Here is a 26,117-nt window from a genome sequence, read left to right on the forward strand (position 1 = left end):
CATAAAACTCAACATCAAACAGATCTGTGGTTAATCCTGGTAGATCTGTAGCTCAAATAGAAACACTTTCATTCCAGTAGGGCAGGTTAGCTTATAAGACAAGTTCCCAGAGATCAAATGACAGCTAGTTTTATAGTCTTCTTGTGTGCTTTCTGTGCGCCACCTCATGTGTGCCAGTCTTTGATCATAGTGTGCCAAGTTATGCAGATGTACTTTATACCCTAAATGTAGAATTCAGGGTCTGAAATGATGTAAAATAGAGGGAAATTTTAAAAAAGAAAGAAAGAAAATAATAGTATCCTTAGGTGCCAGCACTCCCACTGCTTCTTGTTGTGTTCCACATACACATACATGTAGGCTCATGGGTGAGGGGGAAAGGAGAGCAAAGCAGCAGTTAACACCCTGCCTACTCTCTCACTGTCTGTCTTGAGAACACACACACACACACACACACGCACACGCACACACACGCAGACGCACACGCACACAAACACTGATTCTTGCTCACATGCTGCTCTCTGTCGTTCGGACCACCCCCTTTTTCCTCTGACTATAGCAGTCTAGTCCTTCCTCTCCTCACTCTGATCCACTGCAGTGAGAGCTGTCCCACACAGACGGGCAGAAGCCAATGGTCATGAAAGAGAAAGGTAGACATTCTCGGGAGCGTGTGTGTGTGTGTGTGTGTGTGTGTGTGCATGTGTGTGTGTAATAGAGAGAGACAGAGCGAGAGAGCGTGCACATGTATGCATGTTTGTGTTAAGGTTGTATTTTGTTTTTATTTGTAAGCAAATTATGGGCAGTGGTAAAGTGGGCTAATGAGATATATGCAAAGTCTAGCATCTGCGTATGTGTTTGTGCTCACACACATGCTTGTTGAAATGCATACTTGTGTTTGCCTTGAAATACTGTACATGTATTAGTAGGAAACTGGATGAGTAGAGTAAACTAGGAGCTGAACCGTATGTCAGTTCGTATGTCAGAGGTCTCAGTTGGAAACATGCGGAGTTGTGTCTGTATGGAATATCTGCCCTGGTTTGTGTGTCTGAAGTGTGTATCGATGAGTGTGTGTGCGTGTGTAACGATTCTTGCACTGACTGGAAACACTCACAGCTTCATCCATGCTTCTTATTTTGTCAAGGCTGATTGCTGAAAACCAAGTTTTGAAAAATCATATCAATGTGACACCAGTAATGTTATGTTAACTTTAGTATAGCAAACGAATTTGTAAATTTGTTTTATTGATTTCAGTGTGTGTGTGTGTGTGTGTGTGTTTGTGTATGGAAAGTAAGACTCAAATCTTCTAACCCTCCAATCCTAGCCAATCTTCTTGGCTGCTTTATTGAATTGATCGGAAAAAGTGGAGTCTTTTTCAAAGACTTGTGTACTGTAAAAGAGTCCGCTATGCAATCAGAATTATCTCAGTAGCAGACCTTGCTCACTGTTCCTGTAGAGTGAGATGTAAAATTATACCCGCTGTGTGAAAAGAAATGTTTGAGAGATGTAAAGACTGTCCATTGTTGTAATTTGGTAAGTCTATATGGCTGCATGAATGTTGTGGCAAAGCAGTTAAACAAATTGGCAATTAACATACACATGCATTCTGAAAACACAATTCACATTATTTTATGATATACCTATTATATTTTATTTATTTTGTTATGTTATTTTGTTATGTTATGTTATTCCCAAAGTACTCCCAAAGCTAGAAACTAGAGAGCCAAGATAAAGACAGTAGTTTCCAAGTGGGGAAGAGTGCAAGCACAGCTGTCACAGCTAATCAGAGCATCATGGTTGGTGAAGACCAGCATGTGAATTTAGCAATACTACTGAATTGGGCAGTCACTAAAAGTGTTGGTATTAAAGACCCTAAAGCAGTAAGTATTCTATTTTTGCAATATTTCCTAATGAAAACAGAAGACAGATGGATATTTTATTATGGCTGAAATGTCACTACTGCAGTGAATCTTTAGTCAAAGTGAAATTAGTGAAATAAGTTCCTTTCACTTGCATAGCAATTATGTGGGTAGTGGGTAGGCAGGAGTAAGTGACATCACCCAGTGGGAAAAAATGACTCTCACTCATTTCACTTAACTAGTGGTCAGTGAGGTAAGTGCCTCGAGAAAGTGTCCTCAAGAGACTTGGAGCTGCTCTGTTGACAGTGAATAGAAGACTGACTGCTGATTCACAGAGTGTTTGAACTCTTACGCCACTCTTACATCTTCTGACACTGAGCTTTATTTTGTAGTGGTTAAGCCAATTCTGAATCAAATATGTTCGCCCACCCTAGTCACCCTAGTCACCAAAATCAGTCCAAAATCAGTCTGGCATTCATTATTGATGGAAAAGCTCCAGAGGAATAGCGAATTCTATTTGGGACATAAGTACCTGTGCAGGGTCATTTGTGGGGCATGAAGTAGTCTCTGCCATACTCAGTGAAGGTATAAGAACTGACTTTGATCATTGGAAAGACACCTGCAAACTGGGCGTTCCCGCAGTGTGGATACATGATAACTTCCCTGGCAGTGAAGCTATGAATTTTACCAAAATTCTTTGCACCTAAAATCAATGGAAGCTGATGAAAGCTATAAACCCTCATTCCTATTCTTCTTGGTCAAAAACCTTGCCATGGCAGTAAGGAAGCTTAGGTGTTACTAAAGATCTTTAGTTACATCTGATTACATTAATGACATTGACAGAGAGCATCCACATAAGGATATTTAAAGAAACACAAAAGCTATGATCATGCTTATACTCGCAGTTTATGGAAAATGCATATACAGTATGACATAACAGACTAGGCAGCTAACATTAGAAGTATATGTTGGCATAAGCGTCCCCGATCCTAACCTCCTGAGGTGGGTAGCATATAACTGAGGCAACTAATTGCGTCAAAAATTTTAGAGGAGAAGAAGAAAGTGACCACTTCAAATTCCATAGTATGAAAACTGTCAGTGTACAGCTTAACTGGCGCCTGAGCAGCAAGTCGGGCAGAAATGTTTTTAGGGGGGAAATTAATCTGTGGGGTTGAAGCCTGTCTAAAATGTCGTGCTGATGTTAACAGGCACCTGAACAGAGAGGAGGACTTACGTCTCTTACTCACCTCTTTGGAATGGACTTTAGCTCTTGTGTAACACGGCCAATAGAACTAGCAATGGATTGCCTCTGACAGAGCCAGGAGATGTCTTTACGCTGAATTGTTCCTGTGAGGAAGCCTAAAAGCCAACCCATCAACACTTTTTCTGCCAAACCATGGGATTAAACTCTTGTTCAAGAGGTCAGATTCATCTGAGTTACTTTTAGGACCAGCACAGTCTTAGAAGCCTCCAAAGATATATTTATCACACATGCTGTTTGGTGGATACCTTTATCCAAAGCGTGTACATTTTTAGCATGGATGATAACCATTTTACATACATGCATAGTCACTTGTAGTCATTTTATATTTCCTACTGTATCATTGGAGAGACACTAAAGGGGAGTTCCACTGAATTTTTTATAGGTTTTTAGTAGACATTTTCCTATTCCCAAGATTTTTACGTTGTCTCGTACGTTTTGTGTCATAAATTCTCATGGGAAATGTAATCCTGTGACCTCATTGTATTGTATGAAATGGTTTATTTATTTACAGCCCTATATTGAGAATGCCTAAATTAAGTATCTAAAATATATACTTACATACTTAATTACATTTTTACTTATATATGTGATGTTAGATCTACATTCATTATTCTAGATGCTTATTATAGGTTCCCCCTCACCCCCACCACACACACACACACACACACACACACACACACACACACACACAGATAGAGATTTTCCTAGCTGGAGATGGTTGCACCAGTGTGATTAGCTGTCCCTCTCAGGTTTCTCTGCATTTGCTGTCTTTCTAAATCTACCTTTTGCTAATACTTAACACCATACTGTTCTGGGAGAGATCAAGGAGTACACAGTGTTGTGGCTGGTAGAGATTTGGACTCTTAAAATCTTTCTATCTGACAGCACACATCACACAGTTTTATCATTCACACAACACAAGATCATGAATGCCATGGTTATGAATGAATGAGAATGATTTTTAATTTATATTTTGACCTGAGTTTCTTCTTTTCTATAAGTTTGACAATTAGCGAACTTGCGCTCTGAAAAACTGTGGTTTTCTCTTACTATGACCAAAAACGCTTGATTCTATTTTGCTTTTATTAAAGGTTGCAATACAATTTGCAATGTTTATAGTGTTAATTTATGGTGAAAGTGTAAGGAATGGCAAAAACAAATCACAAGTCAGTTATAAATAGTAAGTAATCTACATGTTTAGGGTTTTCATTAGACTGTTAATTGCAAGGCTGTTTGTAAATTACAAACCTTTGTATCATTTCACATCACAAATTCAGTTTCCTGGTGTCTAAAACCCTCTGAAGATGAACTGTCTCTTTATTCTGAGCTCAGTGATCATCTGTTGAGATTCTACATATTGATCAATTATTGTTTGGTAATCTGAGAAGTGTGTTTTGGCCTTAAGATCCAAGGATTTATATCAGACTGTCTTACCTACAGGATGGTCTAGTGTGTGTGCATTGCAGAGTTTGATCAGGCCACAGTGAGTTTTTTATCGCCTAAACACCACACATACACTGGCTTGGCGTGTCTCCAAAGCTGTGTGGTCAGCTGCAGTGAACTTTATCTTAACATTTAGGAACGCAAGGCCTCTTAATCTAGTTTGTTGCTATATGCTTGTTACCATGGTGACAAATCTCTCCAGTGGAGGGGCAGACGAGGGGCCACATACCAATGACGCTTGACTCAATTTTCTTAGTTTTCGCAAGGCTGCATTGGGTATTAAGAATGGTAATAAGCTTCAAGATCGGAAAACATTTCCACTTCCAGTTTTAGGTGTGTGGAAATTGTCCTGCTTGGGTTAAATAATTTCAGGCACAAATTATCCATTTTAGAGCAGCTGGGATAATTTGAGGATGACACGATTCCTGTTATATATCTTTGAGCTGAATTTGGGATTTTTTCTGACAGGCAGGCAATTCACTCCTGCAAGCCTTGTGTAAGCAAAGCCACAGCAGATAATAACCTTAGGTAACCTGTATTTGGACATAGAAGAGAGAGGAGAGGAACACAGGAAAGAGAGAGGGAGAGAGAGAGGTGGGGGGGGGGGGGGGGGGGCAGAGCAGGCACTTATGAAAAGCCAACAGTGTATGAGAAAAGAAAGGATTTAAGTCATGTGTGTTTGTGTATTTGTATTTGAGGACAGGAGGGAGACAGAGTGCTCTCAACGTGTCACATTCTTTCCTCTCCTCTGCTAATCACATTCAGGACCTTTCAAGTGAGCTACGATTAGATTGTAAAGGCATCCGCCGCTCGCCATACAAACACGAAAGAGATAGAGGGAGAGGGAATGAGGTCGATAGGAAAGGGTAGGCTATAGCTGTCTTCTCCCAAACCAAATGCTATGACACAAGGTCCAGGTTTGGCACACAAGGGCCACCAGTTCTGCTGCTCCAACAAAACACGAAGTATAATATTTCTAGTGGTTGTGTTGTGAGAATGAATTTCAATTCTCAGCAGAAAAATCCTGGCTGGTTCATTAGCTCTTGCCTGTGTTTGTGAGGTGGCATTTGTATTTCATTGTTGATTGATTTGGGAAGTGCATGTGTTTGTGTGTGTGTGTGTGTGTGTTTCTCTGCCAAAACAGAGCGGGTTTGCATATTAAGTTCAGTTATGTAAGCACTGAAAGGACAATACTGAGAGATAATTGTAATGAGCTGCTCAGGCAGAAAGTGGATGAGACATAGACCTACTGTATGGAAGAGAGAGAGAGAGAGAGAGAGAGAGAGAGAGAGAGAGAGAGAGAGAGAGAGAGCACTGAGAGCACTGAGTAAAACAAATCCTGACAAGCTCTGCTCTGCGTGTGAGGAGCTTGTTAATGTTCTTTACTGTGCATGTGTGACAGCCATGGCCTCCGCTCCGCTGTGCTGTATTTTGCCTTGCCAAAACACACCGTCTTTGCTTACATGTATTTATTTTATCCTGTTTTACTCTAGTCACCGTTGAAAGTGTGACAGGGTATAGACAAATGCGGTTCCTGTGCAACCAATCATTCATTTTGCTGTTAAACACATTTTCACAAAGAGGGTTTTATATAATTTGTTTCATATCTACTTTATTCTTGTTGTATTTGCCTGTTATATTCTTCTGTAACCCTGTTTTGGATTCATGTCTGGTATTTTTATTGTGTCTTGTTTGCTTTTCGTGTTTCTAAAGCACTTGTTATAATTTCACAGTACATTTACACTGTGGCTGATCAAAATGACGGAAGATTGTGCTACTGAGCGTTTTCCAGCCACATGAATTGTAAAATGTACACATTCAGCAGCTTTGCCTTGGATTTATTCCCCCATTGTAAATGTGCATACAGTACATTGACCGGTTGAGTACGACATTTGTCTCTATGAGTTAGTAAAAGTCATGTTTTCCCACATTTACTTTGACACAGACTGCTTTGGTAAGTAGTCCAGTATGTTTGAATATCTCCAACTTTACCTACTGGATAAAATTCTAAAATTAAGATATGCAGTTTCTATGGTGCAAATATGAACGTGAAGAAATAACTGGGAAAAAAAGTCTGGGAGTGATAGTCAGAAGTTCAGAGCAAGCAGCTCATTGGCCTTTTTTTGAGGCACAGCAAAACCCGAAAGTTGTATTACATTCTACAGACAACAGATTGTAATGGATAGGTTAGGACTCAACTGTTTTCCATGACTCTTTGTTATACTCACTGAGCCCTCCCTCTCCTGTAGTGGTTCATGCTCAGGATGCCCGCTACTGTCCTCCAGCAGGGAAGATGGTCATCCAGTGCTTCAGATGTGGGGAGCCGTGCAAGGGAGAGGTGCTGCGAGTCCAGAGCAAGCACTTCCATATAAAGTGCTTTACCTGCAAGGGTGAGTAGTGTTGATATGTGTAAGTGCAGGGACACATGCAGCAGTGGAGAGACCTCAATCACACCTCAATCACATTAGACACCTGAGAAATATAAGTAGCAATCTGCCAATGAACAGGAATTCAATACGTGCAATGCAGGTAAGTCTTGGTGGTTGTCATGGAGACATGTAGTGAGTGAAGACCCTTTTTCCCAAATCACTTTTGAGAAAGGACAGCTCTGTCACATTAATATCATTAGAAGCCTGACAATGAACAGTCTGGTTTTGTTCTCAGTACATTTAGTGTTTGTCTACTGGCAGTGCCCAGTAGGATTGGAGTACTGGGATTGCTTTTCATTTTACATTAGGATTATACAAATTTGCTCAAGGTGCACAGCAAATATTCCAGTTTTAATAAGTGTTGATTGAATTTATATAAACACGGCCAGTGTTGATTTTGACACTTACAGGGTTAAATGAACACTGACAGTTTTACATGCTGTACAGTATTCTTTACAAAAATGTTTTGAACATAAAAAGTTAGCAATCTACAGGGACACTATAATCTCACATGTCACTTTTGAAACTTCAGGTAGCAGAAAAGTGTCTAGTTGTTCAGTATGTTAGCTTTAAATTTAGCAGACTTGTCAAACAATGTCAGACTGATAGTACAGTCTAATTCAATTTACTGCCCCTAACCACAAAATATTCTACAGCTATAATGGGATGTAGTGAGATTGGGTTGTCAGACAGTCTTCTACCAGTGTTACTGTGCTTCTTCAACAAGCTTTGTCCTTGCTAATCTACACTGACAGGCCTCTCATATTGTTGCCCTTTCATTGCATAGCGATGGTGTTTACAGCCCTGAGAAAACAAAGAAGCATTTTCAGAGCGGAGAAGCTTGCAATCATTTCACAATGGGAAGATCTGAGGGACCGACTGTGATTGTCTGCCTCGCTGATTCAGTTTGAGTATTTCACTTTGAATTGAAAATGAATGGCCATGAATGGCACGATAAATGAAGAGATCTGTCTCCTCAAATACTTTTTGACTTTTTTTGACAATATTAAATTGTATGAATTGCTTTCATATGCCCATAGGGCCCATTGGAAAGAGCTTAGTGACTGTTTTAGTTTAGGAAATATTTATCAAGTCAAACCTAACTTCATGACCCAGATCAGATGTTAAAGTCCCCATGAAATGAACTCCCATTACTTTTACTTCCGGGAAAACACAGTATCTTTCATGGTGACCTCATGCTGCACCAGTAGGCATAAATATAAATTTCTAACCAATAAAACCATCAGATTTTTGAACAATCCCCCACAAATAAAACTGTCTTTCTCTCCCAGACTGATATTCCATTGGTTTAGACTTTTGAATGATCCCTCACTACATTATGTCCCATCCCAACATCCTGTTTCAACAGCAAATGCATCAGATCCAGGAAGTAAAGATGCCATTTCATGGGGTCTTTAATAATAATAACAATAACAACAACGGTAATAATGTTACTATTATCCATCCATCCATCCATCCATCCATCCATCCATCCATCAGATATTGTTGTTGTTGTTGTTGTTATAAATCACAGCTAACCAGCTAAGGCAGCCCTCACTCTCATGCATTCATTACCATGTTATCAGTCAAGCAAGAATTGATCAGGTTCTTGACAGTGAGGGAGTTTGTATGTTTGTATTTCATTTTCATGACATCATTAATCACTAGGGCTAGACAAATGTAGAAACAAGTTTGAGGCTGCTTTATTCAGAAAGCAATGCTTCAAATAAAAATAGTGCACACTGTGAGTCACTCGCGATAGGATAGGAATAGAACAGCATAAATCCGGCTGGCAGGACTGTGGCATGTTTAGAGGGACAGTGCCGGAAATGGGGGAGTATCAGATGACTCTGAACAAGCTGGGAGATAGCGCTGCCGGCCTGTCAGGGACCTGTCACTGCTCTGATCAGGCTGTGGTCAGGCTCTGAGCCCACGCTTTGTGAACACACACATACATGCACACCGACAAGCACACACTCAAATGCACACACGTACACTAACAAATACACACGTGTATTTATGTGTGTGGGGAGGTGTTCTTTGTTTTGTTATTGTTTTATGCTGTTACCAAACTGTCATCTCTTTCTGTTTCCTCCTGCCATGTGTGTGTGTGTGTGTGTGTGCCTGCAGTGTGTGGCTGTGACTTGGCTCAGGGAGGGTTCTTCATGAAGAGTGGAGACTACCTCTGCCCGCTGGACTTCCAGAGGCTGCATGGCACACGCTGCAACAACTGTGGGGAATTTGTGGAGGGAGAAGTGGTCACGGCCCTGGGGAAGGCCTACCACCCGGCCTGCTTTGTGTGCACCATTTGCAAGTAAGAGTAAAAACACACAGGACACATACCTATACATGTTGGTGTCTGTGCATTCCCATGTGGTCTGTCTAGATGTAAACTATCTTCTCCCTCTTTCTCTGTTTTTCAGACGTCCCTTTCCTGCTGGGGGTCGCGTCACCTTCAGTGGAAAAGATTGCCTCTGCCAGCGCTGCATCCAACCCATGTCTCCCACTCCTAAGGACATCAGCTACTCCAACAGTGAGTGGACTATTTTCACCTGTATCTGTAGCTACTCACTGTCCGTAAGCAATGTTCCTACCTGCTTCAAATCATTTACAATCATTCATTTTCCCAAGAAGGACAAGGTTTCCAGCCTCACTGACCTCAGGCCAACGGCACTGTCCTCAGTCACAACAAAGACCTTTGAGAGCCTGGCACTGTCCTACCATAAATATATCAGACCCACTCTTTGACACCCTGCAGTTTTTTCTACAGGGTGAAACAGACAGTGAATGAACTTGGGTTTATACCGGCCACTTATGGCTCCTATGCCAGGGGCCTGTTTGTTGAGTTTATCCCCGTATTCAGGAATGATTCAAGACCTGCGGCACAGCAAACTGTTCTATCTCAACATTGCTCCACTATCTGTCAGCCCCCTTGCTGGGAGCACACATGCATCACAGGGACGTGAACTCTTCACCCTCCTTTGTAGGCGACAGCACCCTGGTGGGCCTAATCGGCAACAAAGATTAAATCATGTACAGACGGAGGGAGCCTGCCTTGCATCATGGTGTGATGCTGAAGCTGAGCGCTCTCAAAACTGTTAAGATAAGAACTGACTTCAGAAGGAGCCCATCTGTTCATCTGCCCCTGGAGATCAATGGCTGAATTGTGAAACCGGATGAGTCATTCAAGTTCCTGGGGACCACTGACACCAACACACTCCAATGAGATGAGAGCATATTGTGCCTAAACAAGAAGGCCCACAGACGATGCTCTTCCTGCAGCAACGGAGGAAGCTCAATGTGTCAGATTCAATCCCGGTCCATCTTTATGATCAATGATTGAAACCGTCCTCACATATTACAGTCGGGTGTAATTCTGCTTCCTCCTGTTCTGAGGAAAAGCTCCACAGGCATCCCTTTTTACTTGGCCCGCCCAAGTAAATGGCCCTAATAGGGTTTTCTTGGGAGTTTTTCCTTGTATGCTTCGAGGGTCTGAGGCGGGTGGTGCCTGGTTAGGCTATGTAGAATAGGTAGACTTGCTTGTCTTGTGCTTTGTTCTGTTTCCTTGTCTTACATCATTCTGTTCTACGATTGATTGTTGATCAGTTAGATCTAGTTAGGCTCATTCTCTGTAAAGTCCTTCGAGACATTCTTGTGATAAAAAGCTATATAAATAAGTGAACTTGAACTTGGTACAGTGGTCTACTTCCCCAGTTTCTTTTCACAACACTGTGAGTCTACATTACCTTGCAAATCCGGTCATCCTCCTTTCAATTATGTCACCTGGGATCATGCTGGGTTAATGACTTAGCACTTCGGGTTAATGACTTGGCACTCGACTCTCCACCTCAACTCGACCTCATGCACCTCACCATGATATATGACTGCAGGGATTATTAGAGGTTTCAGACTCACAAAACCCATGGCACATGAGGATCTATCTCTAGGAATGTACATCACTTAGAAGGAAGGTGCTTATGCTGTTTTTAAGAGCAACAAAAACATTTTGTTGGCTTTACACTGTGATTTTGATGCATGTAACCATACATGAAGAAGAAAGGCAGTAGCTGGACATACTGGACCACTGAGTAACGTACAGGATATATTTTACCAGATTTGTACGTTTCATTGGACATTAAACAGTGGTTGTTTAAAGGTGTACAATATACCCCCCATCCCTCTAAAAATCCTTAAACCACGGACCATGGTCCATGGTTCCCGTGCATCCATGTACACACAGACACAAAGGCGCACATTCCTGTGGAGCTCAATAGGCTCTTTGTAGCCTTTTCTCAGTGAAAATGTACAGTCTGAAAAAAGGAATGTTTGAAGGAAATGCCATTTACATTGTGTTTTGTTTATCTCTGGGTATTTAGCAGAACTAGATCAAGTAGAATTAATAATACCAGACTTGCAAATGAATGTTGAAGTGTTCCTTTTATCGCCATTTAAAGCAATTGTTTTATTGTTTGGTAAGATACATTTATTCCACTATTTAAGAGGTCTGTGTTTCAACCCCAGGGTTTGCACCCTCACTTGTGTTTACAAAGCTAGGCTTGTGTGTGTGTGTTTTCAGACTGCACTGGCTGTGGTAGAGACATCAAGAATGGCCAGGCCCTGTTAGCCTTGGGTGGCCAGTGGCACCTGGGCTGCTTCAAGTGCAAAGCATGCAGCAAAGTGCTGAGTGGAGAATACATCAGCAAGTAAATACAAATCTGCAACCTACTCCCATTTACACCTTGTCTTATTCCTATAGTCTCTTCTTACCTCCCTTACATTTTATGCTAATGGATGCCAAGATATCTGAGAGGCAGTGAAATTCATTTTCAAACCTTTGCCAGTGAAAAAAGATTGTCTTCCCTAACGAGAAAAACTATAATTAGCAACTATGTTACTATACGTTACAACTAATACATAGATTGTTTCTTACTTGTCGGTGTATTACCTTTCAGGGATGGTGTTCCCTACTGCGAGAGGGACTACCAGATCCAGTTTGGGGTACAATGTGAAGCATGCCAGAGGTTCATAACAGGGAAAGTCCTAGAGGTAAGAAATGTTTCCTCTTGAGTCAATAACGAGTCCAGCTCCTAAATGCTGTGTATCCACTATCCAGGTCTCAATTACACACACACACACACACACACACACACACACACACACACACCCACGCACACACACACACACACACACACACACACACACACACACACACACACACACACACACCTTCTGGCCCTGTTACTTGGAGGTTGTGATGTACTTCTTTCTGTCCCTTGTTTTTTATTATCTTTGTGTTATCTGCATTTGTGTCCCTTGTTACTATAAAGCATTTTGTGACAAACCTCTTTGTCAAAAGTGCTCCATAAATAAGCATGACTTGACTTGAACGGTACATAAACCATGCAAAATTGCTAATTTTTGTCAACATTTGTCTATGAGAGGAAACTTGCTGCTACATTTCCACAGTAACAATAGCAAAAGGACCGCAGTACGGTCTCATCTGGGTGAAATCATGCATTTCACAAGCATTGCATCAGATTGCAGCGGGACACATATCTTTGATTCTACAGTCACCGAATCTCTCTCTGTTGTAGTGTGGGGATGTGGGGATGGTGTGGATGGTGGGGTGGGAGTGTTTGTCCATGATTTGGATAACCCATTTCCACCCCAGGCCTCCTCATTATATTTTAAATTAAATTCCCTAAAGGAATTTACATGTATGTGGTTCTCAGTGACTTCTCAAAGATGACCTTTCATGGACTGTGCATGTGCACTCCTCAAACTGTAATGTGATTTCTGAATATGCACATGCTCAGCTGATGCTTTTCCCTTTTTTTAACATTTTCCGCAGGCAGGGGACAAACACTATCACCCAAGTTGTGCAAGATGCAGCCGCTGTGACCACATGTTCACAGAAGGAGAAGAAATGTACTTGCAAGGTCAGTTTGGAGAGTGTGACATGTAGCAAAAAGGTGCTGCCTGAGACCTTGTAAGCCTAATTATCTCCCTTGAACAGAGGGTTTTATTCTGGCTGACTCATAGCTTTTTGGTTTACCGTGTGGAGGACTTTGGAAGTCTTTTACAAGGATGCCCAATGTGGGACAGTTCATTACATGAGGTAAGTTTACAGAGGGCTGAGTGAATGTGGGCAGATTGTGAAGCCCAAAGCCTAAAGTACTGAAGAGCTTTTTTGACAAGGGCAAGGTGCTTAGTGATGTGAACTCTCCCCTCAAAGCATGGTGTCTAACAGTCTCTCTCGCCACAGGATCTACAGTGTGGCACCCAGACTGTAGAAACAGCAGCAGAGCTGAGGACAGATACAGGGTAAGCTTCCTCAGACTTACCCCCGTTCACATCTTTGTGCATTTAGACATTCTCAACTTCACATTTCTATGTGTGAAACACAATTAAATATGTATTAGAGGCAGCACTATGGAGCACACATATTTCTATCCTGGCAATGCGAAGTTATCATTCAGGCAACTTCCCAAAGTAAGCTGTGTACATCTAGCTGATCTGAATGCTGTTACAAAGAATATGAGAGTGCTCTGTGTGTAATTTGTTATCCTAAATGATAAATGCAATTAGCCATACAATGTAATTTTTTTGCACAATTCTCTTCCTTCCCAGATTTCCCCGGCCATCAGACCCAAAACACCCTGTCTTGATTTCTATTTCCCCCCATGTGAACTAAAGGTTAATATTGTGAGCAGGCCTGAGGTTTGCGCTTATTGAGTTCCTATGTGAGCAGGCTGTATTCTCACCGCTTGAGCTAACTGCACTCGCTTGTCTCACATGAAAGCACGATGAACAATTGGAGTTCTCTTTCTATCAAATCAGTCGACATTTCACAGTGGAAACACCTTCTCAAGGGTCATACACTGTTGGAATGGAGCTTATAGCGTAAAGTAAGAAGTAGTAGTTAGACGACTTGGTTTAGATGGAAGAAGAACAAGCAGAAGGATAGCATAAGTATGAGGAAGAAGAGAAGTGCATTGCTTTGCAAGTAAACTAACTAAGAACCCTTCCAATAATGCTCAGTGTGTAACTGGTATAGCTGGCTTCTAACAAAGGCAATGCCCACCAGGCTGGCTGATTAGCAAATCAAATCAAATTCAAGGAGGAGAAAAGAAAAACAAAGGCACAGACTTCTTCATAGCAAGAGAAATAGAAGCAACTCAGCTCTCCTCAGTGAAGAAAATGGTCCTGTATGTAAATTGCTGGCTTGTGATCGCCTTTACCCACATGGGACACAGAATGAGATTGGTCAAGATGTGAGGACCAAGTTGGAGTGTAGTGAAAGTAGGAGAAAAAACAATGGGAGTTGACTGTCTGCCAAACCCCAGAGCTGAAGCAGAAACAGCTATTTCTCATGAACCATCCTTTAAGTCAAACTATTAACACAACTATTTTCTCTTAGCCCACTAGATCCTCGTCCGAGAGCATCTGTTCCAGACCGGGCTCAAGCACTCCAGGCTCCCCCGGTCACTCTATCTGTGTGAGTACTGTCTGCAACACCTGCTCAGCATCTTCCATGATGCACAATTCACAGTGGGTTGATTTGCTTTTCATTTATCCTTTATTCATACAGGAGAGTCCCATCGAAACAGTGTGTCTCTTTCAAGATATTCCCGATAATAAATGAAGAAATACGTTTAGATTAATATACAAAAATTTTTTAAAGAAAACCCAATTAAAATCCATTACATTTCTCCGTAAGCATATATTTCAATATTACCTTGACTGATTGGAACTAGGTATGTTAGTTTTATCTTGCTTAATCAATTTGAATGTATTTGCAATTCAGATTGAGTTAGATGATGAAGGCAACCCAACCAGTGTCCTTTTGTCCTCCACCCAGCCTCCTATGATTCATGATATTCCTTGGTTTTACCCCCACCAACATGCCTCTTGAACTGTGAGCCAAAAAACGAATTTGCCTTAATCCACTTCAAAGCCTGAGAAATACTTTACATGGTGACAATTTGCAGGAACTGTCAGAAACACAACTAATTGGATTTATTTGGTTTGCTTGTTCAAAAAATGTCCACTTTTCATGCTTAAGTTCAACCAATGTGGTGTTGTGGGAATAAAGTTGAATTCTTCCCTGGAGTGATGTAATAACCGACCTCTGACCCTTCACCTGCCCTAACCCATATTCTCTACTCCATTTGTCCTTCCATCCTGTGTATTCTTCTCTACACCCCATCCCTCTTTCCCTGCCCTGATCCCAGGCAAAAGTAGACAATGAGATCATTGATTACCGAGACTTAGCAGCTATTCCCAGAGTCAAGGCTATATATGATATAGAGCATCCTGATATGATATCCTATGGGTCTCTGAACAACTCTACATTGGACAACAAAGGAAACAGACAGGACAGGCAAAGGCCTGCAGAGGTAACTTCCCTCGGAGCTCCAGTTGTCTCCAGTGACATATGTGTGTGCGTGTGATTGTTTTGCGGTTTTCTTTTTCTTGGCTTGACTTACTAGTCCCTTATTTCATTTTCTTGTTTGCACAGCATTTCTATTTCAAAATAATTTAAATATTCAATGATAAGGGTTTTTTTTATTAAAAGAAATTGCATTCAGAAAACTCCAACTCAAATGGCCGACGGTACAGGATGTCCTGTTCTACTGTCTACATTTACATTCTGCATTTTTAAGAATTGAGCTGATGCTCCTTTTAATATTGCTGCTGTCATGTGAAAACTTTGTAACTCCAATTTTGGTGATTTTCCTGTTTTAACTTCAGCTGAAAGATTAGATGGTTCCTCTATTCTACAAGCATTTGGCTTATGAAACCTTTTCAAAACCCTCTGGATAAACTCAAAACGTCATGGTGGTCAAGCTAAGATCAAGTCTGTTTAGTTCCTGAAAAGTTGATGTTTTGGAGATACAAGGTTTTCACCCCACAGCAAGGATATTCTTTCCAGTTAACATGGCTATATGGTACAATATTTTTTCTGTCTTTTTGTTTTAGTCACCAGGGACCTTATCTCTTACTACAACTACTGAGGTAAGTATGTTAGTTAACTAATATTTATGCTTCTGGGATTTGAATTAATTTTACCCAGTTAAGGTGAAACATAAACATTTACAGGATAATTATATAAATGAAAAAGGTATTATGCACAACTATCAGGCCCCCGTTAATATCAAAGATATTTAATAGCCTAATAATAGCACTATTACAATTCGTTTCTAACTCTTGTATATTTTACACTGGCTCATGTGTCTCTCTTCTTTTAAGGGGTGTTATGATATGGGAAAGTTCACGATACCAAGATCCGCAAGCCACGGATCTTATGGATTTCGCGCGTTGTACAATCACCACAGCTACACTCCCACCGTGTCACGATCACCTCAACACTTCCATCGGCCAGGTGAGAAGAGCTCACAACAGTAAAATGTTCCAGTGTGGTGTATCTTCAAAGAATTTCAAAGGCGAGGACACTGATGCCCCCCTCTGCTCACATTTTCTCAATTTCCCCACCTTTCCTCATCTCTTCCTCTCCCGATTCTCTTACTCTTTCTCCACCTCTTCCTCCTATTTTTGCCACTTCTTCCTTGGAATGACTGGCAGGCTTGATGCTCTGTCCCTCTTTTTTCCCTGGCAACAATGACACCTGCCCCACCTCCCCTTTATGTCACCACTTTCTCCCTCACACCAAAGGTAAGGCCCCCCTGCTCCTTCCCCACCCTGTTCTGCATCTCTTCTCCTGACCCCTACTACTTCAATTCCATCTCACTTTTTATATTTTTAGCTTCCTATCTAACACTCATCTTTAATTGCACAAATAAAAATACTTCAAGAGGCAAAAGCACTGCCATAAAAAGTGCTAAGATATCAACTGACACACTACAGGATAGAGGTTATTATCGCCATGAGGAGGCAGTCATGAATATACTTATGGCAATTCTTTGTGGGATATGAAAATAAATGACTGTAATTGAATGATTTTCATCAAAACATTAAGGGTGTGAATAGTAATTAGTGTGTCACCACTGTCAGCCTTGGAAACCAGAATAAAATGACTATTATTAATTTGATCTTCAGTATGAACATACTGTATTCCACCTTTTCTCTGACAACACACATACTGGCAGAGGTCCAGTGTCAGTGGGTGATCGCTCTTTGTCCTACCCAATGCTCTCCCTTGGGGAAAACACAGGTATTGCGGAGCAGGCCTCCCTCATCCTTTCCCTAACTCCCATGGTCTCAAAAGTGATATCTGAACACTGGACGGCACCAAGAGCACCCTCTTGATGGGATATTATGGAATAATTAGACCAATCTCCCTCTTGCTTGGGACCTGCTGGGCAAAACAAGAGACATCTTGACGTCCTTTTGTCCTAAATCCTGTTCTTATGCAAATTCCTGTCTCCCTCATCAAGCGTCCCACCTGTTATTTCTTCCCTTCTGGTTTGTTGTTATATTTTACAATTTAGGCATCTAGTTTACAATCTTGCCTACAACAAATTACAATGACTGCAACAGCAGAATAAGCTTACATTTCTAGATCACCGACATTACAAACAACTAATAGTGGAGAGTGCAAGGGTCAGAGCCCAGAGTATATTGCAGTGGAGGATGTAGTGCAGTGCAGCAAATAGTGGAGGATGATATGGGAGAGGGAGATGTGATTCTTGAGCAGGTTTGTTTAGAGGCACTGAGCCACCTAGTGGACGGAGTTCCCCTGACTCCCAGCAGGTCACCCCAACTCCCTCTCTGAACCCTAAACATTTACACATCCCAGGAAGGAGACAGAGCAGCAGCCTGCGCCCTATACAGGATATACAATATTCAATATGTACCATTGTGCGTCCCACTGCCTCCTTCAGAGGTTCCACTGCTCTTCTGTCCCGTTCTGTGTATTTTACTTTAACTTTTCTTCTTCTTTTTTGGTGTTCTTTCCTCTCACCCAAGGGTCTCAAAATGCTTTCACTGAAAGTGGAAAAACTTTGAATGAGCTCTTAGAATCCACATCAAAGTAGTTATTTATAAACCTTGAATTAGATTTTTGTGAAAAAAGATCCCTGTGCTCTATGTCTGATCTCAGCTTCATACATTTCTATGCAGCAGTGCCTATTTATAGCAGGCATGAAAGAGCTATGAGGCACCTAAATATAGGTATTGTGATTTTTTTTTAAAGCCTATTTTTTATTTGTGGATAAAATATGACAAGCTTTGATCAATGTCAGTTTAGGTTGCGTTTTGGGTGGGGAACTGAAGATCACTCACATGTACTGACAATCCTAAGGCACTTGATTTATATATAGAAGAGAAGGTGGTGTGCAACTTTATTCAGTCATTGCCTTTTTTATAAATCCTAAGCTAAAATTGCAGATGAAATCTAAGCACATATATGACACCCTGCAATTGCATGCAATCTCAAACTCTATTAACTCATGTCTGCCGTGTTCTCTTCACTGTCATCCATCCGTTGAATGATCATCATGCTATACTTAAAGCACAGAGCACACACTATTTCTGCCTTTCACAATAACAAGGCCTTGCAATTTAAGAGGAATACCACACAATTTAGGAGTTCATGTATGATTTGCCTGTAAGACAGTCCAATTGATACTTGAGAACAATATCACAAGAAAGACAGAAAACAGAAAACAAGAACTTGAATTTGTGTTGTCAGATGGAAAATCAGCTGCTGCTCTATAGAGTGGGAAGTGGGAAAGATGTTAAAGGTGACTGTGTCAGCAAAATCAGCCTCCCATTTATTGCCTATTGAACAGATGCAGATGCCCTAGTTCTCTGGATTTTAGCTTTGTTAGAGTCTGTGTTCATACATATTGGCTGGACTGAAATGGATTCTTCAGTTGTGTGCATTCCCCTTTTATGTTTTGTGGAAATGCCCCGATATGAATATGCACTTTGACTCTATGGTTTCTGCAAATGTTATTTTCTCTCTTCCCTTCCCTTCATCTTTTTTATTTATTACTTCTTCTGCCCTTTCTGTTTTCCTTTCTATATTTTTGATTTATACTCTCTTGCCTTTCCCCTCTCCTTTTTTTATGCCTCCTTATCCCACCCTTACTTTTGTCTCCTCTTTCCCCCTCTGGCTTTTGAACTGCCCCGCTTTAACTCTGGTCAAATGGTGAGGCCACTGCCATTCAGAATTCATTATCTTTGTGTTTTATTGTTTTTTGTTTTTGCATATGAAAATATGTTGTTCCGTGATCATCATGGCAGCATCTTTTTTCCATGGTCTGGTCTGTATTCTGTGATATCACTGCAATACAGATGTAGCCATGTTAGAAGTCCCACTTAAAACTGCATTCTTGCTGAACCACTACTGCACTTTTTGCTGAATTTCCAGGAGTAACTGTTTGAAAACCTTTGCTCTCTTTACCATCCCCAGACATTATGAGGAATGGTCTGGTAGCTAGTTGGTTGAGAGACACTAGAGTTGTGATTTGCAATACAATAGTTTGCTTCTATTATATATGAATTATCGGTAGTGCTAATGCAGGAGAGATGCAGGATAAATGCATGAAGTGGGACTTCCACAATGGCTACCAACTGTATGGTCGTCGCTGACCCTGCATTTATTTTTTATTTGCAGACCAAGGCTTCAACATGTATAGAAAGCCTCCAATATACAAACAGCATGGTATGCCTTTTATATTTTAAGTAACCCTTTTATACTCTATATAAATACTAAAGAAAAGCAGTGAAATGTTTTTTAAAGCTATTAATTGTTGTCCCAGCTGTACTGTTATAATGGATGCGTCTGTGTGTCTTTGTGTGTTCTCACAACATTGATTTATTCTCACTGTCTGACTTCCATCCAGCTGCACTATTTATGTAAATTCATACTGTGAACATGGGTTTGACTTGAGTGAATGGATTTTTCATGATATGTCTCACCATAATGTCATCATGGTGGCATCTGTCTGTGTGTCTGTCTGTCTGTCTGTCTGTGTCTCTGTCTGTCTGTCTGTCCGTCTGTCCGTCCGTCCATTTGTCTTTCCATCTGTCTGTCTGTCTGTCTGTCTGTCTGTGTGTAGACACATTCTTGTGAACACAATAACTCAACTAACTGACATAGAAATATTTGTTAATTAATGCTGGTTATGTTTAATATATGATGGTGTTTATGGCAGGACATTATGCAGCTCATGTTCCTCTTGACGTTTGTTGCAGATCCATGTCATTCTTTGCAATTAATCTATTAGTGAATCACGCATACTTAATTTTGATGCAGAACATTACAAAAATCTAACTTTGTATGAAATTGTGTTTTGCTGGCTGCTGTTTGTTAGGATCAGAAGGGAGAACTCAGTCACCAGATGAAGACGAGGATTATCTGAAACGTCAACAAATGCAAGAGGAACATCTCAGTAAGGTGAGACAGTCACATTGATGTGATGTAGTGCCACGACAATGTAACCAGGGAAATTACTGTCACATATACTTTTACACTATGAATGATTATAAACACCCTATTCCATAAACCTAATCATGAAACTAGAACTACATAACCTGATGTACAGTTCCATGAGCAGTAAAACTAACAAATGATTTCAAAAAGAATGATCTGTAATGTATATTAAGGTTCGATTATTATATTAATCATAATTCAATCGCACTGACACTCACTTTTTTCTCATTTTTATATTTCTGTACATAATCTTGTAAAACATCCAGTCTGGTCTGAAGAAAGACATTAACAGAGAACGGCAGACTTGCAGTGTGTCTGGCCAGCGCTCAAACATCCCATACTCCGTCTCCATAACTGGTAATCATTCTCTCAATTACTTGAAGATTCAGGGGGGGTCTGGCCTGAAATGTAGAACCAGCTGTTTGATGTTAGCTGAGTGGTAAAAGTCACCTGAGTGACCTTCTTAAGGTCTGATGTAATGGAGGGTAGGATGATTCCCATTTGCTCTGTAGTCTTACATGTCAATATTTCAAAATTGTGACACAATGCAGGCAACAAAGGATTAAGTCGAGGCAGTGATGGTTTAAGGCTGTATCCAAAAATGACTTGTCATGACTTATCCCTTGGTTGCATCTGGTGCATTATAATTGTTAAATATTGACTTTTTTTTTAAATTATGACATATTTGTCACTTTTCATTAGAAAAGCAATCCAAAACATAGAAATGATAAGCTAGTACTTCTTGCAAGTTTCATTGCATAATATTATAATACCAGCCTGCTTAATACATGCATGGTTACCATAGATCCAATGAGAGTAATCCCTTTCAAGTCTTCGGGCATTTTTAGCTTGACTGTAATTAGAGTCCTAATCTACCTGCTGTTTAACTCTCTCATAGATCCAAATTCCTCCACATCCAAAACATGCTCTTTGCCTGGGTATGGTCGCAATGGCCTCAATCCGGTAAAAAAATCATTTTTACTTAATTAGCTCTTTATGAATTTATTTTTTTATTAATTTATTACAATTTAAATTGCCTGGATGAGTTTAGTCTAGTACATGTCATGCCCACTTTTTCAAATTTCTTGGTGATTCAGGGTCTGGCATTACTTTCCTCTTAGTGGTTTCACAATCCTGTTGGTGATCAGAGAACTACACTGGTCATTATTAAAAGTATGGGTTGGCAAAACCTATGCAGATACAGCATAACTTCAAATTCTTCAATGGCAACGATTGGCAAATACATTTTTGAAAATGCCCCCTTTTTTGTAAATAAGTTAATAATGAAAGAGAGCACATGGATGAGTGTAACAATTTGCAGTTAGACCTCATTTCAGAACCAAATATCATCAACATGTAGAAACTTTTTAATTTCTGACAATTGTTTAGGATAATGCTTCATTTGCAACAGTGGTAGAATCACTGCAATACAATTTTTAAATATTATGCACTCATCCTGAATTTAAATTTAGCCTTGTTTCGCTAATCACAGTTGAATAGTTGAATTGAATGACACCAAAACAGAGGGCATTGTTCAGTCTGACTCTACTCAGGCTGGTCTTCATGCTCCTGAAATCTCTGTTTTGGAGGACTTTATTTTTGAATATTTGCCAAGCACAAGGTTGCCAACTAGCTACCAATAATCCACCAGGATTATTTTCATCAAGCATTCACCTCCCACAGTGTTTGCACCTCCTGCAAACACTGTGACTATTTTTACTTTTAAAGGGACACAGGCAAGAAGATAAAATGGCATTTCTCTGGCTTTTTACTGTGTAGCTTTAGGGTGACACTAAAGAACCAGATAGTCCAACCCACTTGAGTGGATTTATACTGAACAGAACTGACTTTCCCCCTGACAAGTAACTCAGGCCCTGAATTACACAGATTTTCAAGTGGCTGTGACTACAGGTTCAGTCACTGGTTCCAGGAAAACTAAATGCATCTATCTTTTAATGTTTCCCTCTCATAAAGCCACAATCAACTGAATTCTCCCAGTACAACAGCTATGGGGACTTAAGTCATGGAGTCAGGGGTAAGCATGTTTTATTACATATTGTTACTTGCTACAAATCTATCTCAGTGTATAGTATTTAAATATGAATGTGTTACCTCTTCCCTTGTCTTTCAGATTTTAAGGTATGTGAAAGGAACTTTAGGTTACGATCCTGAATGCCGGGTCATGCTGCCCTTCCCTGTTTGGTTTACTGCATTTTCAAGAGACTGACTTCACCACTCATTGGCTGCACCAGCATGTTTCAAGATGAAGTCTACAGCCAACTCAGTCTCAATTCAATCTTTCATTGGACTAAGAGACATAATGGTCCTTTTTTGATTTACACTTGTATACATTTTCCATATAAAGTCAACGGCCCATTACATACTTTACTGTATCAAAGAACAACTATCTGTTATAGTTGAGTCCTGGAAGTATAGTTAATTACTGCTCCTACACAGTATTTAGACAGTAACAAACATGGATGTTTTTCTTATAAAAAGAAAAAACAAACATTTGTCATTTATAGCCACAATGCATGTTTCACCAGATATCACACGCTAAACATGGATGTTTTTTGTTTTGTTCACATGCTCTATAAATAATGCTTTGCTTGATTTGGGCATTTGGCTTGTAGCTTTGATTAATCCGGCCAAGATAATTCCCATTACATGTGTTTGCTCCATCCTGTAGCTCATCCATGACGATCAACGTCCATTAGCACGAATGGACAGAGGAGTGTCTATGCCTAATTTGTTGGAACCAAAAGCAAGTATTATTTGTATATTGTTGTTTATACCACCAGTTTTATATCAATTTCAACACTTTCCAATTCTCTGCAAGGTTGTGCACACCACAAAGGCATATAATGTTCTCCACATAAAAATATCTATACGCATTGCACTTAAGATTAACAATAATATACAGCAGAGGCATATACAGTAGCTCAGTGTCCTAGGTTCTAAGATGCTATCGAGTACAAATTGTCAAATAAAAAGTCCAAATAAAAATACAGTAAAAATTAAACAGAGCCTTCTGTTCCATGAAAAGCCCTAACCCTAACCTCCAAAAGATTTTTTTTTTTATAAATTGATGTATGTTATTCCTATCATAACAATGTACAATAAGATTTACATACCTCTGGTTTCATTTGGGCTAAATTATGATTATGTTTCTGGCAAATATTTGGTCAACATTTCAAATTATATTTTACTCAAATTAAATTATATTCATATCATTTAGACTGTTTCTTTTTTTTTTGCTTTTTTGACAACAGGGCTAATATACATTGAGAAAGTAGGATAGACTTATGAGCTTAGCATAGAAATTGTGATTCACTGTGTGATGGTATTGGAGTCCTGTTCCTGAGGTGTCAAAGAAAAAATAAATGATCACCTTCCCATTACTATAATATGATAATACATAGAGTGCAACTGAAATGGAGTTTCTCCTGTCTAGTTTTCCCATTCACTTCCATAATAAAATCTATTCACTTCCATACTAAAGTAGCTACGACAAGAATAACGGGAGAAAAGTGTCTTTGCAGACTTTAGAGTAGAAGTCTTTTTACAGTCACATCTTGAAGACTTGAGTGCCTTCACCTGATCATAATTACATGCTGTACATTTTGTTCTGCGCTTCACCTCAATTACAGGCCTCCTGTCATCTTGATAGAATCACATTATCTTGAGTCTTGTCTGTGAAAATATATTTTTTTTATCACATAGGCCAATAGTGGCAGGAGGTTAACAATAATTTTTTTCTTTGGACAACCAAATTTTTTTCTTTGGTTACTAGACTCCAATTGTGGGTAGTCATGAAAAACGAAGATAATATAGGCAAATTAGTTATTCTGACAAGGGTATAACATAACATTCATGTTATGTTATATCTTATTCAGAAGCTCAGTGTTAATTATGCAGTGGTTTTACAACAAATGCATACTTGCATGGTGCATGACTTTCCAACCCCAACTCTCATCTCATCAACTCATTGCATACAGTGTGCAAAAGATCATGTTGTGTTTCTTTTCATTTTGAGAATATGCATTTGTAGTAATCGCCCTGCATGGCATACTCAACCACTCTCTCCTCTGTCAAGGTGTACCCATATGAAATGCTCACTGTCACCAACAGAGGACGTGTCAAGCTTCCCAAGGATGTTGACAGAACAAGGCTTGAGGTAAAGTGAAAGACAACAGATGAAATGCAGAAGTGGCTGGCCGATAAGGGGCGAGGGCGACAAACCACCTAGATTTGCACTGGAGAAAAAGTTTTTCAAAACTCATTTTAAATACCTTTAATTCTGTTTTTTATTTTCTTCAAAATTATAATGCTAGAGAGTGTGTAAAATGTATTACTCCTATAATAAAAATGTTTAATTAAAAAGTTACTTGGTGTAGGCGGTTGCCACGTTCAGCTGCCACTGCTGAGATATTTGCCTTAATGTCAGTCTGTATGCAGCTTTTTCCACACTAACTTTCTCTTTCATGCTCTCCTGCTTTCCTCTGCAGCGTCACTTGGCCCCGGGTTTGTTCTTTGATATCTTTGGCATGGAGATTCAGGAATTTGACAGACTTCCACTTTGGAAGCGCAATGACATGAAGAAGAAAGCTCAGCTCTTCTAGATGCCTACCAATGCATGCTTTAATTTATTACCCTCAGTTAATGTACATGTAAAGTTCTGATAAACCTTTGTTTTATGTATTTCTTTGCATTTGACACAGAAATAAGTAGCCTAATCTTTTGCCTAAGCAAAGGACAAACCACCTTTTTACTAGGACACAATACTGTGCTTCCAAATAGTTTCTGTATTGTGATAAATGACGGTTAAATTCATAATGACTCTAAAGGGACATGAGAACTCAGTGTGCATCATCTTAGCTACAGTTTTGCTTCCTGTAATAGATATCCCTGTATTATAAGCTTTTCCTGCTGTTACAGCACCCTGCTCCACATTTTGTTTGACTATTAGTCAGTATTATTATCAGTTATGCAGTAAGTGGTGCCTATAATTTCTAAACATGTCTTACAAATTAGTTGTAACACTTCATAAACCTGTAGTTTTAAGCATGACAAAATGGTAAAACAGAGTGGTGTCGTTAAAAGGATCTCAGACTAGAGCCCACAAAGCAACATAAGGGCTTTTCATAATGCAGATCAAATCCCACAACCCCGCATTTAACATTTAAGTACATTTATTTTTCCTTCTTGCCTTCTGAAAATGAGAGAAATTAGGCCTGACTGACATTATTGAATATTACTTTAGAGAAGGATAAGCGGCAATGAGAATCTCTTGTGTATCAAAGGTGTTTCGGTGGTTTAATAGTGACATCCATTACTAAAATGGTGGTGAAAGCTGGTTAAAGTTGGGCTGCCCTAATTAATAGCCATCGTAACACATTGTTTGCTTGGCCCGTTATTTTTATCACAGTTTGCATTTCTAAAAGTTTATTTTATATCGTCCTTTTCAATTAATAAATGGTATAATATCTCTTACCAATGCATAGTGGAGTGAGTGGATACATGAACTAAGAAAGTAGAGGAATTTCAGGAGGTTACGGAGTTGAACAGAATTGTCTGCAGTAAGTAGAAAGAAATATGTAAGCGGTTACTTCTGTAACAGAATTCAGATATGGGTAATTTGATGAGTCCTTGATTGCACTGCATGCATTTCCCCTGTACTGTCACTGTCACTGTTAATGCTACCTGATATTTCCTTTCTGTTAATC

General features: G+C 39.9%; 1 protein-coding gene across 1 annotated transcript; it reads left to right on the forward strand.

The window, feature by feature from the left end:
* Window positions 1-628: 628 nt before the first annotated feature.
* LOC139918051 (actin-binding LIM protein 1-like) lies at window positions 629-26,115 on the forward strand. The gene is made up of 21 exons (XM_071907313.2): window positions 629-647; window positions 6,810-6,950; window positions 9,120-9,303; window positions 9,413-9,522; window positions 11,566-11,692; window positions 11,942-12,035; window positions 12,841-12,928; window positions 13,255-13,313; window positions 14,410-14,487; window positions 15,224-15,412; window positions 15,972-16,007; window positions 16,242-16,374; window positions 19,573-19,620; window positions 20,279-20,355; window positions 20,658-20,748; window positions 21,290-21,354; window positions 22,366-22,426; window positions 22,523-22,530; window positions 23,081-23,155; window positions 24,488-24,568; window positions 24,900-26,115. Exons 1-21 carry the CDS (start codon window positions 629-631, stop codon window positions 25,011-25,013), a joined length of 1,878 nt encoding a protein of 625 aa, XP_071763414.1. The 3' UTR covers window positions 25,014-26,115.
* The last annotated feature ends 2 nt before the right edge of the window (window positions 26,116-26,117 follow it).

Source organism: Centroberyx gerrardi, chromosome 20, assembly GCF_048128805.1.
Source record: "Centroberyx gerrardi isolate f3 chromosome 20, fCenGer3.hap1.cur.20231027, whole genome shotgun sequence".
NCBI lineage: Eukaryota > Metazoa > Chordata > Actinopteri > Beryciformes > Berycidae > Centroberyx > Centroberyx gerrardi.